Raw genomic sequence first — 13,517 nt, 5'->3', positions numbered from 1 at the left:
TCCATCATCACTTGTCGCCAATAAAGTCGGACAGCAGAAAAATCCACCCTACAAATTGACGATATTTAGAACATTTCTCCTATATCTGCCGACTCCATTACGTCGGAATGTTTTTTATTTTTTTGCGTCATTGCTTAGGTTGAATAAACCTGGGTCAATGGAAACCTGCCTAGTGACCTCCATCGCGGTCAAAACTCCTCTTTCTCATTGTACAAGCATATCTATAGTATGACAGCATCAGCAGTTAACTCAAATGTAAGCATGACTGCTTTTTTATTTTGAAATCTGTGTTATTTAGAAGGAAGACATCGCTAGCTAAAGTTAGCATAGAGATAGCAAGCTAGCTCTTTCATTTACCCGCTTCACTTCCATGCTCACTGAAGGCCATGATAATGCTCCTCGGTCTCAGCTGGTGCTTCTGGCTGTTTGGGATGCTTGATGAGTAGACGCCCAATTCGCCTGCCTCATTCTCACATGTATCTTGTGATGCTGTCGGCGGGGTGTTGGATTGTTTCCGAAGCTGGAAAATCTCAAACCCAACTTTTAACTTTTTGTTATAGAACAATTGATTGTAATATGAGAATGTTTTTCTTGCGGTGCTCTAAATTACTATTATATGTGTTTCTGGCATTGAGAAATGGGTGCTACACTCCCTTTTAAGTACCTTACTATGATTATTTTAAATTAAAATGGTCAAAGTCACAAAGCAAGAATTTAGATAGGACTGTATGGGAGTGGTCTGAGTGAGAAAGGGAACTGCTATGGGCAGAGGTTTGGAACTCTTTCTTATTGGTTTATTATCTAATTTACCTCCTGGTGATGTCATCAAAACGGGTCAATTTAATCCCACCAAACTGGCGTAAATTTCAGGCTGTTTTTTCTAACAGTTTTTACACTAAAAGGGCATTATCCAGATTTTTCACAGTATTATTCCAACCTCCACAGTATGGAATACTGTATAAAAAACACAGGAAATTCACAATTTTGACTGAAATTAAACTACTCTGAGCTGGGAGTTTTTGTTATGGTTTTAACAGGTTTTAACAGTATTCCTAGAACCTTTTCTGAGATGCTTTGTGGAGACTGCCCCAGGACTAGGCTTAATCTTTGCCTGTGAAGCAAGCCCTCGTTATATATCTTCCCTGTACAGTATATATGTAATTAATTACTGAGCAAATCTTTTCCTGAATCTTATTTTAACAAATATATTCCTCATCTCTGCATCTTTACTGTTGGTTTTGGCAGTGTTCCATTGTTGACAGTCTTGTCCTCTTGTTCTCCAGGCTGTCTGTATGGTGTGCTCTCAGTTCCTTCTCCACTCACCACAAAGGCCAGGCCTCAGCTCGACAACGCAAGAGGCAACGGGAGGATATCGAGGTAACAACACAGGCAAAAATCAAATCACAATTTATTTAAAGTGCATTTAATGAAGTTACAACACACCTTATGCACACACAAACTATATTGTCTTGTTTCCTCAGTGCTATGGTTAATGTAGTCTAACATGCCTCTTGTTAACCCCAGGACTACAGTAGCTTGTTCCCTCTAGACGATACGCAGCCCTCAAAGCTCATGCGTCTGCTCAGCTCCAACGAGGACGAGCCGGTGGTCCTTTCTAGTCCAGGTCAGTTTGCTGTTTTCTGGTGTCAAAGAACATCAGCGGCAGGTTCAGTGGACAAACGTTGTAAATAGAAATGTTATGAATAGAGCTCATATGGTTCCTTATTCTAGTCAGAGGCATGTTTGTTCCCAGCATCATATATTTCTGTCTGAAATGTTCCACAACGTTGTGCCTGCTGAATGCAGCCCTGCATATAACAATAGTAGTTGATAGTATTATTGTTATATTCTGCTCACTGCAGGAGAGCTCAAGTTTCAAGTCTTTTTTTTTACTTTTCTTACGTGGCTTTTTACTCTGACGTTGTGAATAATACGATCTTTTCATGTGACATCCCAATTTCCTCGGGATGAATGCCTCCACCCAGATTCTATGAAGGTTAAAACTGAGTAAGGTTTTGAACCCCCGTCAGCAGCAAGTAGACACAAGTTCTCTCAACCAAATGACAGGCAAATGAGCTTGTGCCTGAGCCTTCCAAGCAGTATAAGACTTTTGTGAAATACTGTCTTCGGAACCTCACTTTGTCAGCAAGATGATGCTTGCATGGCTCATGGTTCATCAAGGCTTTTGTTACTTTGAAACAATTCATTTCACTAGTGTGATAGGGGCATTAGTAAACACCACTAGTGTAATTAAACTAATTAGTGTCTGGTAGAAACCCAATGTGCAAAAAGGGGGTGTAGAGGGACATTTTGGGAAAACACACTAAGTGAAGTGAGATGTAATGTGTAGAGTAGTGGATGGAAAACAGTTATTTAGACATTTGTCTTCCTCTGCCATTTCCCTGAAATAGGAAGGAGTGTCCTTAGACTTACTTCAGTAATTAGCATTTCAGCAGTCCTTTTTACCCTTTGTCTCCTACACCAGGGCGGCAGGTAGCCTAGTGGTTAGAGCATTGGGCCATAACCAAAAGGTTGCTGGATTGACTCCCCGAGCTGACAAGGTAAAAATCAGTCGTTCTGCCCCTGAGCAAGGCAGTTAACCCACTGTTCCCCGGGCGCCGAAGACGAGGATGTAGATTAATGCAGCCCCAGCATCTCTCTGATTCAGAGGGTTAAATGCTGAAGACACATTTCAGTTGAAGGCATTCAGTTGTACAACTGACTAGGTATCCCCATTCCCCTCCCCAGTCCTTCCTTTCTTTTTTGACACCGGTCGTTTTACATCCTCCTTTTTTGACACCGGTCGTTTTACACCCTCCTTTTCTGACACCGGTCGTTTTTACACCCTCCTTTTCTGACGCCGGTCGTTTTTACACCCTCCTTTTCTGACAACGGTCCCTATTACACCCTCCTTTTCTGACAACGGTCGTTATTACACCCTCCTTTTCTGACGCCGGTCGTTATTACACCCTCCTTTTCTGACGCCAGTCGTTTTTACACCCTCCTTTTCTGACGCCGGTCGTTTCTACACCCTCCTTTTCTGACGCTGGTCGTTTCCTTTGAAATCCATTAAGGGAAGTGGACCAGTGCCAACTTGGAGCAGGATGTTATGGATTTGAGACATAACTTCCTTATTCAAAGACTCTCCTTGTCAATACATGTCACTGCTCTGATAAAACTTCCCTATGGGGTCTTTAACCTTGGTTGCCTATAACCCCCTACTCTCTTGTCTTTGCTATTGAAGACCTTTTCCCCTTCTCCTTTCCTATTGATTGTCACTATAATGACTTTTGATCTTTACCTTATCTCCTGTGGTTGTGTTAGGTGACCGGTCCATGTCCACCTCCCTGTCGGCCTCCCAGCTCCACACGGTCAACATGAGGGACCCTCTCAACCGTGTCCTAGGTTAGAACCACACACCTGTCTTAAACCTTTAGCACCTCGCAGGCATCAATGGTTTACCAGTATGGCTTACCAAGGCATGTTCTCTTACTAAGCAATTGACAGTTTTCCCCACTTTTGATATTTTCATAATTTTAAATGTGCCTTTGTTGTATTGCTTCTCATAATGATCATTTTACGATTTAATTCTAACTTGTTTAATTAAAAAAAAAAAGCTTAATAAATCTGTCTCCTTGTCTCTAATTAACCTTTCTTACATCTGCCATGCTCTTTTCCTCTGAAGCCAACCTCTTCCTGTTGATCTCATCCATCCTGGGCTCCAAGACAGCAGGGCCACACACCCAGTTCGTGCAGAGCTTCATGGAGGAGTGTGTGGAGTGCCTGGAGCAGGGCAGCCGCGGAAGCATTCTGCAGTTCATGCCTTTCACCATGGTGAGTAGTGTCACAGGCGGGCTCATAGCCTGTGGCAAAAATGAGGGGACACGGAACAACCGGTATAGGCCAATCAAAAAGGTTCTTTATTGTAAACCAAAACTATTAACTTTAAACAAAGAAAAAGGAATGAGGTGTGAAAGTATCATAATGTAAAGTGCATGGATGTGTGTGTGTGTGAATATGACTGAGTGAAAACTAAGTAAAACTACAAAGGAACAAACAAACATGATCATACCTGGAGGAGCAGACAGAGACGAGTGATTCGTTAAGCAGTTTAAATACCCTGAGCCCAGGTGACTCCAATCACTAGCGACCCTCCTCTGCCTGCAGGAAGAACCGCCCCTGCACTGCAGAGGGGCCGTGACAGTAGTGAGAGGGAAGCTAGGGTTATCCATGTGATAGCAGTTGGTGATTAACAACTTTGATAGTAATTGTGCATGAGACCTCCAGCATGAGATATTTACGTAATACAAGTTAGATTACTGCCATGATGGGTTTTAGAGTGGTGGTGAAGAATGTGGAGAATGCCACAGCTGTTCAAGTGTGTGTGTGTGTGTGTGTGTCTCCTTCCCCAGGTCTCGGAGCTGGTGAAACTTCCTGCGCTGGCCAAGCCCAGGGTGGTCTTGGGAATCACAGACTTGACTCTGCCCCTGGGAAGGAGGGTGGCAGCCAAGGCCATCTCAGCCTTATAGACCCCTAATAGTGTCCACTGCACGGCAACCCACCGCCGCCTTCTCCATGGATACTATTCCACCAGTCACTCAGGGCCGAACCCAACTTCTTAGTTTCATCACCCTGGCATAGACATGCCAGTTTCGGCGTACTCCTGAGTTGGTGACCAAATAGTAAAATAGTAATGTTATTAAACCATGGTTGCATCCATCATTCATTTGAAGGTAGTTTGTCTTTCATTTTGATCTCTATGGTTAGCTATATCGGTGTTTTACTCCCCTGGCATCCTATCGATACAATGTACATAATGTCTTTTTATAATAAAGAATCATTTCAAATGTATGTTAATTTATGCTGATATCTTTCAGATTTCTATCATTTTCACTTAAACACAAAGTTGAATACAAGTTAATTGACCTTCAGCACTGTAAGAGAGTAATAGCTTACCAGTATCACTGTTTACAGTGACGTCCTGCCTTGACTAGCTTTGAATTTTGCCGTAAAAAATATGTCTTGTGAATGTCATGATCACATGACATTGATATGTAGTTCTCGAAAGACAAGGCCATATTCATTAGGGCACATTGTAGCAAAACATTTACCACAGAAATCTAAACGAGTTACTTATTGGGCAAGTTTAGTTAATCCCTCCCTGTTTCAGTCCATTTGGTAACTATTGAATACGACCCAGCGAAAGACCACAGTAACCATAATCCCACATTGCAGAAGATGCTTACTCAGTGTTGAGTAATCCTGAAATTCCTCTGTAAATGATCAACTAAGCATCTATACACAAGGTTAACGAACTAGTGCTTTTACAAGACACCCCCTGTCCTACTTTACCATGGCAAATACAAAAAAAGTGAGTTGCAACCGAGGACCTATGATTTTTATGCGTCGGCACTCGGCTGTCCCGTTCTGTGATCTTGTATGGCCTACCACTTCGCGGCTGAGCCGTTGTTGCTCCTTGACATTTCCTTTTCACAATAACGGCATTTAGTTTACCGTGGCAGCTCTTATCGGCAGAAATTTAACGAGCGGACTTTGAATCCCTGACTATGAAAAGCCAACTGATGTTGAATCTTGTGTTCACCCTCTACAGGCATCATGGTTATCCCTGCTGGTCATCTATGGACGTTTGAACATCTTGAAAAATGATCTGGCCTTAAAGGCCACATGTACAGTTGAAGTTGGAAGTTTACATACACCTTAGCCAAATACTTTTGAACTCAGTTTTTCACAATTCCTGACATTTAATCCTAGTAAACATTCCCTGTCTTAGGTTAGTTAGGATCACCACTTTATTTTAAGAATGTGAAATGTCAGAATAATAGAGAACTATTTCAGCTTTTCTTTCTTTCATCACATTCCCAGTGGGTCAGACGTTTACAGACACTCAATTAGTATTTGGTAGCATTGCCTTTAAATTATTTAAATTGGGTCAAATGTTTCGGGTAGCCTTCCACAAGCGTCCCGCAATAAGTTGGGTGCATTTTGGCCCATTCCTCCTGACAGAGCTGGTGTAACTGAGTCAGGTTTGTAGGCCTCCTTGCTCCCACACGCTTTTTCAGTTCTGCTAACAAATTTTCCATTTGATTGAGGTCAGGGCTTTGTGATGGCCACTCCAATACCTTGACTTTGTTGTCCTTAAGCCATTTTGTCACAACTTTGGAAGTATGCTTGGGGCCATTGTCCATTTGGAAGAACCATTTGCGACCAAGCTTTAACTTCCTGACTGATGTCTTGAGATGTTGCTTCAATATCTCCACATAATCTTCCTCTCTCATGATTAGCTACGAGACAGGATTTTGTCAAGGATCAGATCTGGGAAATCAAAAAATATCTGCAGTATTGAAGGTCCCCCCCAAAAACAGTGGCCTCCATCAGGGAGGTGACTAAGTACCCGATGGTCACTCAAATTTCTAAAAATCAGTTTTTGCTTTGTCATTATGGGTTTGCTAGGAAAATTGTACTGGTACATTGTGTTATTACATTAGTGGAGGTAGCTGAGGTGAGGACAGCTCATAATGTCTGGAAAGGAGTGAATGGAATGGCATCAAACACATGGGAACCACGTGTTTCGTGTATATGATACCATTTCACTTTAGCCATTACCACGATCCTGTCCTCCCCAATTAAGGTGCCACCAACCTATGTATTACATTAACTGGAAACCTAATGAGATCTTTTGGGGAATGTTCTCTGTGGGTTGTTACAGATGTTGTGCACAATATTTTAGTGAATGTTAGGAGAACATTCCAAGGATATTTAATTTAAAACCAAAGCAATTTTGGAGGAGGGGATGTTCTCATCCTAATGTTAGATAAAACCCTAACTAAATTCATGGAAATCTTCGCTAATGTTCTGGGAATATTCCCGACTTGCTGGAGAGGCATGGAGGAGTTGAGCAAGAAGAATTGGTTACTGTGGAGTGTATTCAGCAAAACAATGACATCAACTTCTTGAAATGGGCGACAACACGGCAGGCACTACCCATGGGCTTCGCTGTTCTGATAAAATGTCATCCTTTTAGTAGACCTTGAATCGGTCTGTTCTAAAGCAGATGGTTTATACCCACTCTTCCTTCCTCTCTCCCTCAAAAACATTAAACTGACCCATATCTTTCATGCATTTAAACTGTGTACTGTATGCATCACTTCATCTGAGTAGACTGGGCATAACCTGGCAAAAGCCTTGTTGAAATTGATCAAAATGAACTGCTATCTATCTAGTTGCAAAATTCACCCTGCTGTGACCAACATGACTGGTATAGTTGTAAGTGCCGGTATTTGGCTTAAATAATCACCCAGTTGGGGTTTGGAAATGTTGATCAAAACTGGGGAAGCCTTTTTACTCTGCCCTCATTTTACACATACTTGGGGACAGGGGGAGCTGTTGTCTACCAATAGAACAGGGAGAGAGAGTAAGGAAATAGGAAGAGAAAAGAGTGTCACGGTTCCACCCGTCACCAGAGAGCAGAGACCGTCCTAGAGACATTAACCACTGATTCCCCATCTGTCTCTTCTCTGCACCTGGGTCCAACCTTACCACGTCACAGCAAGCTTCTGCCTAAACTTGGACCCAGCAGAGATGGCCCAGATCAAGAATGCTGTAACCCACCAAGGAGCACTGCTGGAGCGGCAGAAAGAACAACTCTCCAAAATATCAGAGACCCTCCAGGCACTTGCCGACTCCCTCCAACCACAGTCCAACCTCGCCCAGTGCTATAGCTGTTGCCGTAGTTCCTCCAGGGAACCTGCACCAGGAAACCTAGATCCATGCCCCCGAGTGGTATGACGGCCACCCGGGAGGATGCAAGGGGTTCCTCACAAGTGTTCGAGCTACAGTCCGATGATCGCCTACATCATCTCTCTACTCTTGGGCAAGGCCTTGGTATGGGCAACGGCGGTGTGGGAACAGCAGTCACCTTCCTGTAGCTCTATATTAGCCTTCATTGCCGAGCTGCGACGTGTCTTCGACCAGCCAGTCGACGGACGAGAAGCGGCCAGCCGACTGTTCAACATCCGCCAAGGGGCCATACCAGAGGCTGACTTCGCCATTGAGTTCCGCACCATCTCCACCGAAAGCTGGTGGAATACGTAGGCCTTGGTCACTGCTTTCCACCAGGGTTTATCTTACTCCATCAAGGATGAACTGGCCTCTTGGGAACAGGGAGAGGACCTCAAGTCCCTGATAACGCTTGCAATCAGGATCGACAAACGCCTTCGAGAACGTGTGAGACAGTTCCTTTTTGACACCACTCCAGGAACCCCCTGACCCTAGCATTGAGAAGCACATGCAGCTGGGACACACGTCTGAGCCCACAGGTACATGACAGGCACATGAACGAAGGATGATGCCTCTACTGCGGAGGTCTATGCCATCTCTGTGCTATATGCCCAGAGCTGATGGGGAACGCCAGGGCTCTCCAGGACAAGGGGAGACCCTTACAAGCTGTGCAGTTACCCCCCGGCTACCCTGTCAACGTCTGTCACTACCCGCAATCATCCACTGGTACAATCGTCAGCACCAGATTTAAGCCTTCGTCGACTCTGGGGCTGCAGATAATTTCATGTATCAGGACTTCGCCAGAGAATTACAAATCCCCTGCAGATTCGAGCCCTCGACGGATGGCCCATTGGCTCCGGGGGTCGGTGTGAACCACTCAGAGACTCTTAGTTTTCTTTTGATCACTGCTCCCGAGAACCCCCTCATTCTAGGGTACCCCTGGCTAGCGCTACATAACCCACTATTCTCCTGGTCTACAGGACACCTACTAGACTGGGGCAAGGACTGCCAGACTAAATGTCTAAGATCCCCACCAAGAGCCTTGCCGGCTCCTCCTGCATCCATTAAAGACCAAGACTTCCCCAAATACTTCGACCTCAGGGGGACCTTCAGTAAGAGGCAAGCCACCACTCTTCCCCACCATCGTTCATACAACTGTGCCATAGAACTCCTACCCGGCTCCACAACTCCCCGAGACCGTCTGTACTCCCTCTCGATCCCTGAAACCGCAGTCATGGACAATTACACCCAGGAGTCGCTGGAGGCAGCTTTCATTCGCCCCTCTACATCCCCAGCTGGTGCTGGCTTCTTCGTGGGTAAGAAGGATGGAGGCCTGCATCCTTGCATCGATTACAGAGGGCTGAACCGGATTACGATCAAGAATTGTTACTCCCTACCCCTGATGTCCTCGACCTTGGAGTTGGCTCAAAGGGCCAAATTCTTCACCAAACTGGACCTCCGCAATGCTTATAATCTGGTGAGAATCAGGGAGGGAGATGAGTGGAAAACTGCCTTTAACATCCCTAGTGGTCACTATGAGTATTTACTCATGCCCTTCGGATTATCGAACTCACCAGCAGTCTTTCAAGCATTGGTCAATAACACTCTTACGGATGTGTTGAATATGTTCATCTTTGTTTACCTCTGACATCCTGGACTTCTCCAAAATCATTCCGGAACACATACACATACTTGTTCGACAAGTCCTGAGACGCCTCCTGCAGAGCCAACTATATGTCAAGATGAAGAAGTGTGAGTTCCACGTATCCCAAGTTTCCTTCCTGTGTCACATTATCTCTACCGTAGCCATCCAAATGGACCCCGTAAAGGTTGAAGAGATCGCCGACTGGCCCTGTCCCACCTCACTCAGAGCAGACACTTCTACTCACCCCGGCCTGCTAACTTTAAACGCTGAGTCTCCCGCATGCTAGCGTAGCAACGACTATCCGCGGCTTCCCTGTTCCATCTGTTGCTGTCCACTGGACCCTATGATCACTTGGCTACATAGCTGATGCCTGCTGGACTGTTCATTTATCACGATACTCCACTTTACTTTTTACATGTCGGCCCGAGCCCCAAACTCGGGCCCTGTGTGTAGTTAACCAACCCTCTCTGCCCATTCATCGCCATTTTACCTGTTGTTGTCTTAGCTAATTAGCTGTTGTTGTCTCAGCTAGCTCTCCCAATCAACACCTGTGATTGCTTTATGCCTCGCTTTATGTCTCTCTCAAATGTCAATATGCCTTGTATACTGTTTAGAATGTTTATCATTGTTTTAGTTTACAGTGGAGCCCCGAGTCTCACTCTACATTTCTCAGATTCCTCCTTTGTCCCCCCCCTCCCCACACACACACATGCGGTGACCTCACCCAGTATAACCAGCACATCCAGAGATGCAACCTCTCGTAATCATCACTCAGTCCCTGGGCTTACCTCCACTGTACCCGCACCCCACCATACCAGTCTGCACATTATGCCCTGAATCTATTCTACCACACCCAGAAATCTGCTCCTTTTATTCTCCATCCCCAACGCACTAGACAACCAGTTTTGATAGCCAAGGCCATACCCTCATCCTTCTCCTCCTCTGTTCCTCGGTTGATGTGGAGATTAACCCAGGCCCTGCGTGTCCACAGGCACTCTCATTTGTTGACTTCTGCAATCGAAAAAGCCTTGGTCTCATGCATGGTGACATCAGAATTCTCCTCCCTAAGTTTGTTTTACTCACTGCTTTAGCACACTCTGCCAACCCTGATGTCCTTGCCGTGTATGAATCCTGGCGTAGGAAGGCCACCAAAATTCTGAGATTTCCATACACAACCACAACATTTTCCATCAAGATAGAACTGCCAAAGGGGGAGGAGTTGCAATATACTGCAGAGATCGCTTGCAAAGTTCTGTCATACCTTCTAGGTCTATGCCCAAACAGTTCGAGCTTCTAATTTTAAAAATGTATCTCTCCAGAAATAAGTCTCTCACTGTTGCCACCTGTTATAGACCCCCTCAGCTCCCAGCTGTGCCCTGGACACCATATGTGAATTGCCCCCCATCTATCTTCAGAGTTCGTTCTGTTAGGTGACCTAAACTGGGATATGCTTAACACCCCAGCAGTCCTACAATCTAAACTAGATGCCCTCAATCTCACACAAATTATCAAGGAAACCACCAGGTACAACCCTAAGTCTGTAAACACGTGAACCCTCATAGATATTATCCTGACCAACTTGCACTCCAAATACACCTTTGCTGTTTTCAATCAGGATCTCAGCTATCACTGCATCATTACCTGCATCCGCTATGGGTCCGTGGTCAAACGACCACCCCTCATCACTGTCAAACACTCACTAAAACACTTCTGCAAGCAGGCCTTTCTAATCGACCTGGCCCGGGTACCCTGGAAGGATATTGACCTCATCCCGTCAGTTGATGATGCCTGGTCGTTCTTTAAAGTAATTTCTTCACCATCTTAAATAAGCATGCCCCTTTCAAAAAATGTAGAACTAAGAACAGATATAGCCCTTGGTTCACTCCAGACCTGACTGCCCTCGACCAGCACAAAAACATCCTGTCGCAGACTGCAACAGCATTGAATAGTCCCCACGATATACAACTTTTCAGGGAAGTTAGGAACCAATACATGCAGTCAGTCATGAAAGCAAAGGCTAGCTTCTTCAAACAGAAATGTGTATCCTGTAGCTCTAACTCCAAGTTTTGGGACACTGTAAAGTCCATGGAGAACAAGAGCACCTCCTCCCATCTGCCCACTGCACTGAGGCTAGGTCATACTGTCACCACTGATAAATCCATGATATTAAACATTTCCATAAGCATTTCTCTACGGCTGGCCATGCTTTCCTCCTGGCTACCCCAACCCCGGCCAACAGCTCCGCACCCCCCCGCAGCTACTTACCCAATCCTCCCCAGCTTCTCCTTCACACAAATCCTGATAGCAGATGTTCTGAAAGAGCTGCAAAACCTGAATCTGTACAAATCAGCTGGTCTATACAATCTGGACCCTCTCTTTCTAACATTATCCGCCACCATTGTTGCAACCCCTATTACCAGTCTGTTCAATCTCTCCTTCAGTATCGTCCGAGATCCCTAAAGATTGGAAAGCTCTCAAAGGGGGTGACACTCTAGACCCAAACTGTAATAGACCTATATCCATCCTGCACTGGGGGGGTACTGTCACTTTCTGACCTTAGTTCCTTTGTTTTGTCTTTTGTTTTAGTATGGTCAGGGCGTGAGTTGGGTGGGTTGTCTATGTTAGTTTGTCTATAATTTTCTATTTCTGTGTTTGGCCTGGTATGATTCTCAATCAGAGGCAGCTGTCAATCGTTGTCCCTGATTGAGAACCATATTTCGGTAGCCTGTTTTCCATTGTGTTTGTTGGGTGGTTATTTTCTGTTTAGTGTTGTGTTGCACCTTACAGGACTGTTCGTTGGTTGTTTATTGTTTTGTTTTCAGTGTTCATTAAAATATTTAAAATATAAACACTTACCACGCTGCTCATTGGTCCTCCTCTCCTTCCCCAGACGACAAGCGTTACATCATGGGTGCACCTCAGCCACGCTCAAGGTACTAAATGATATCATAACCGCCATCGATAAAAGACAGTACTGTGCAGTTGTCTTCATCGACCTGGCCAAGGATTTTGACACTGTCAATCACCGCATTCTTATCAGCAGACTCAATAGCCTTGGTTTCTTAAGTGACTGCCTCGTCTGGTTCACCAACTACTTCGCAGACAGAGTTCAGTGTGTCAAATTGGAGGGCCTGTTGTCCCGACCTCTGACAGTCTCTTACGGCAGTACCACAGGGTTCAATTCGTGAGCCGACTCTTTTCTCTGTATACATCAACGATGTAGCTCTTGCTGCGGGTGATTCCTTGATCCACCTCTACGCAGACAACACCATTCTGTATACATCTGGCCCTTCCTTGGTCCATGTTAACTAACCTCCAAAGAGCTTCAATGCCATACAACACTCCTTCCATGGCCTCCAACTGCTCTTAAACGCTAGTAAAACCAAAATCATGCTTTTCAACCGTTCGCTGCCTGCAACCGCACGCCTGACTAGCGTCACTACCCTGGACGGTTCTGACCTAGAATACGTGGACAACTACAAATACCTAGGTGTCTGGCTAGATTGTAAACTCTCCTTCCAGACTCATATCAAACTTCTCCAATCCAAAATCAAATCTAGAATCGGCTTTCTATTTCGCAACAAAGTAAAGTAAAACTGTAGTTAACCTCTAGCGTCGAGCAATCCCGTATCCATGAGCGTAATAATAGCCTCAAGCTCATTACCATAACGCAACGTTTCCTATTCATGAAAATCGCAAATGAAATTAAATAAATATATTCAAACAAGCGTAGCCTTTTGTTAACAACACTGTCATCTCAGATTTTCAAAATATGCTTTTCAACCAAAGCTACACAAGCATTTGTGTAAGAGTATTGATAGCCTAGCATAGCATTAAGCCTAGCATTCAGCAGGTAAACATTTTCACAAAAAAAAGAAAAGCATTCAAATAAAATAATTTACCTTTGAAGAACTTTGGATGTTGTCAATGTCGAGACTCTTAGTTAGATAGCAAATGTTCATTTTTTTCCAAAAAGATTATTTGTGTAGTCGAAATAGCTCCGTTTTGTTCATCACGTTTGGCTAAGAAAAAGACCGGAAAATGCAATCATTTACAACGCCAAACTTATTTCCAA

At 44.6% G+C, this 13,517-nt stretch overlaps 1 protein-coding gene across 3 annotated transcripts in view; it reads left to right on the top strand.

Annotated features, from left to right (window-relative positions):
• Positions 1–4,851, top strand: part of LOC135523965 (mediator of RNA polymerase II transcription subunit 24) — a 29,867-nt gene extending 25,016 nt beyond the window's left edge. For all 3 annotated transcript variants that reach the window (XM_064951016.1, XM_064951015.1, XM_064951014.1), the window contains exons 22-26: positions 1,284–1,377; positions 1,525–1,624; positions 3,325–3,405; positions 3,686–3,834; positions 4,413–4,851. In XM_064951016.1, the coding sequence (XP_064807088.1) occupies positions 1,284–1,377; positions 1,525–1,624; positions 3,325–3,405; positions 3,686–3,834; positions 4,413–4,529 (541 nt within the window). In that variant the 3' untranslated portion in view covers positions 4,530–4,851. The remainder of the gene's footprint in view (positions 1–1,283; positions 1,378–1,524; positions 1,625–3,324; positions 3,406–3,685; positions 3,835–4,412) is intronic.
• The last annotated feature ends 8,666 nt before the right edge of the window (positions 4,852–13,517 follow it).

Source organism: Oncorhynchus masou, chromosome 31 (genome assembly GCF_036934945.1).
Source record: "Oncorhynchus masou masou isolate Uvic2021 chromosome 31, UVic_Omas_1.1, whole genome shotgun sequence".
Lineage (NCBI taxonomy): Eukaryota > Metazoa > Chordata > Actinopteri > Salmoniformes > Salmonidae > Oncorhynchus > Oncorhynchus masou.
The sequence above is the reverse complement of the archived record's forward strand: the minus strand, read 5'-3'. Positions and strand labels throughout refer to the sequence as shown.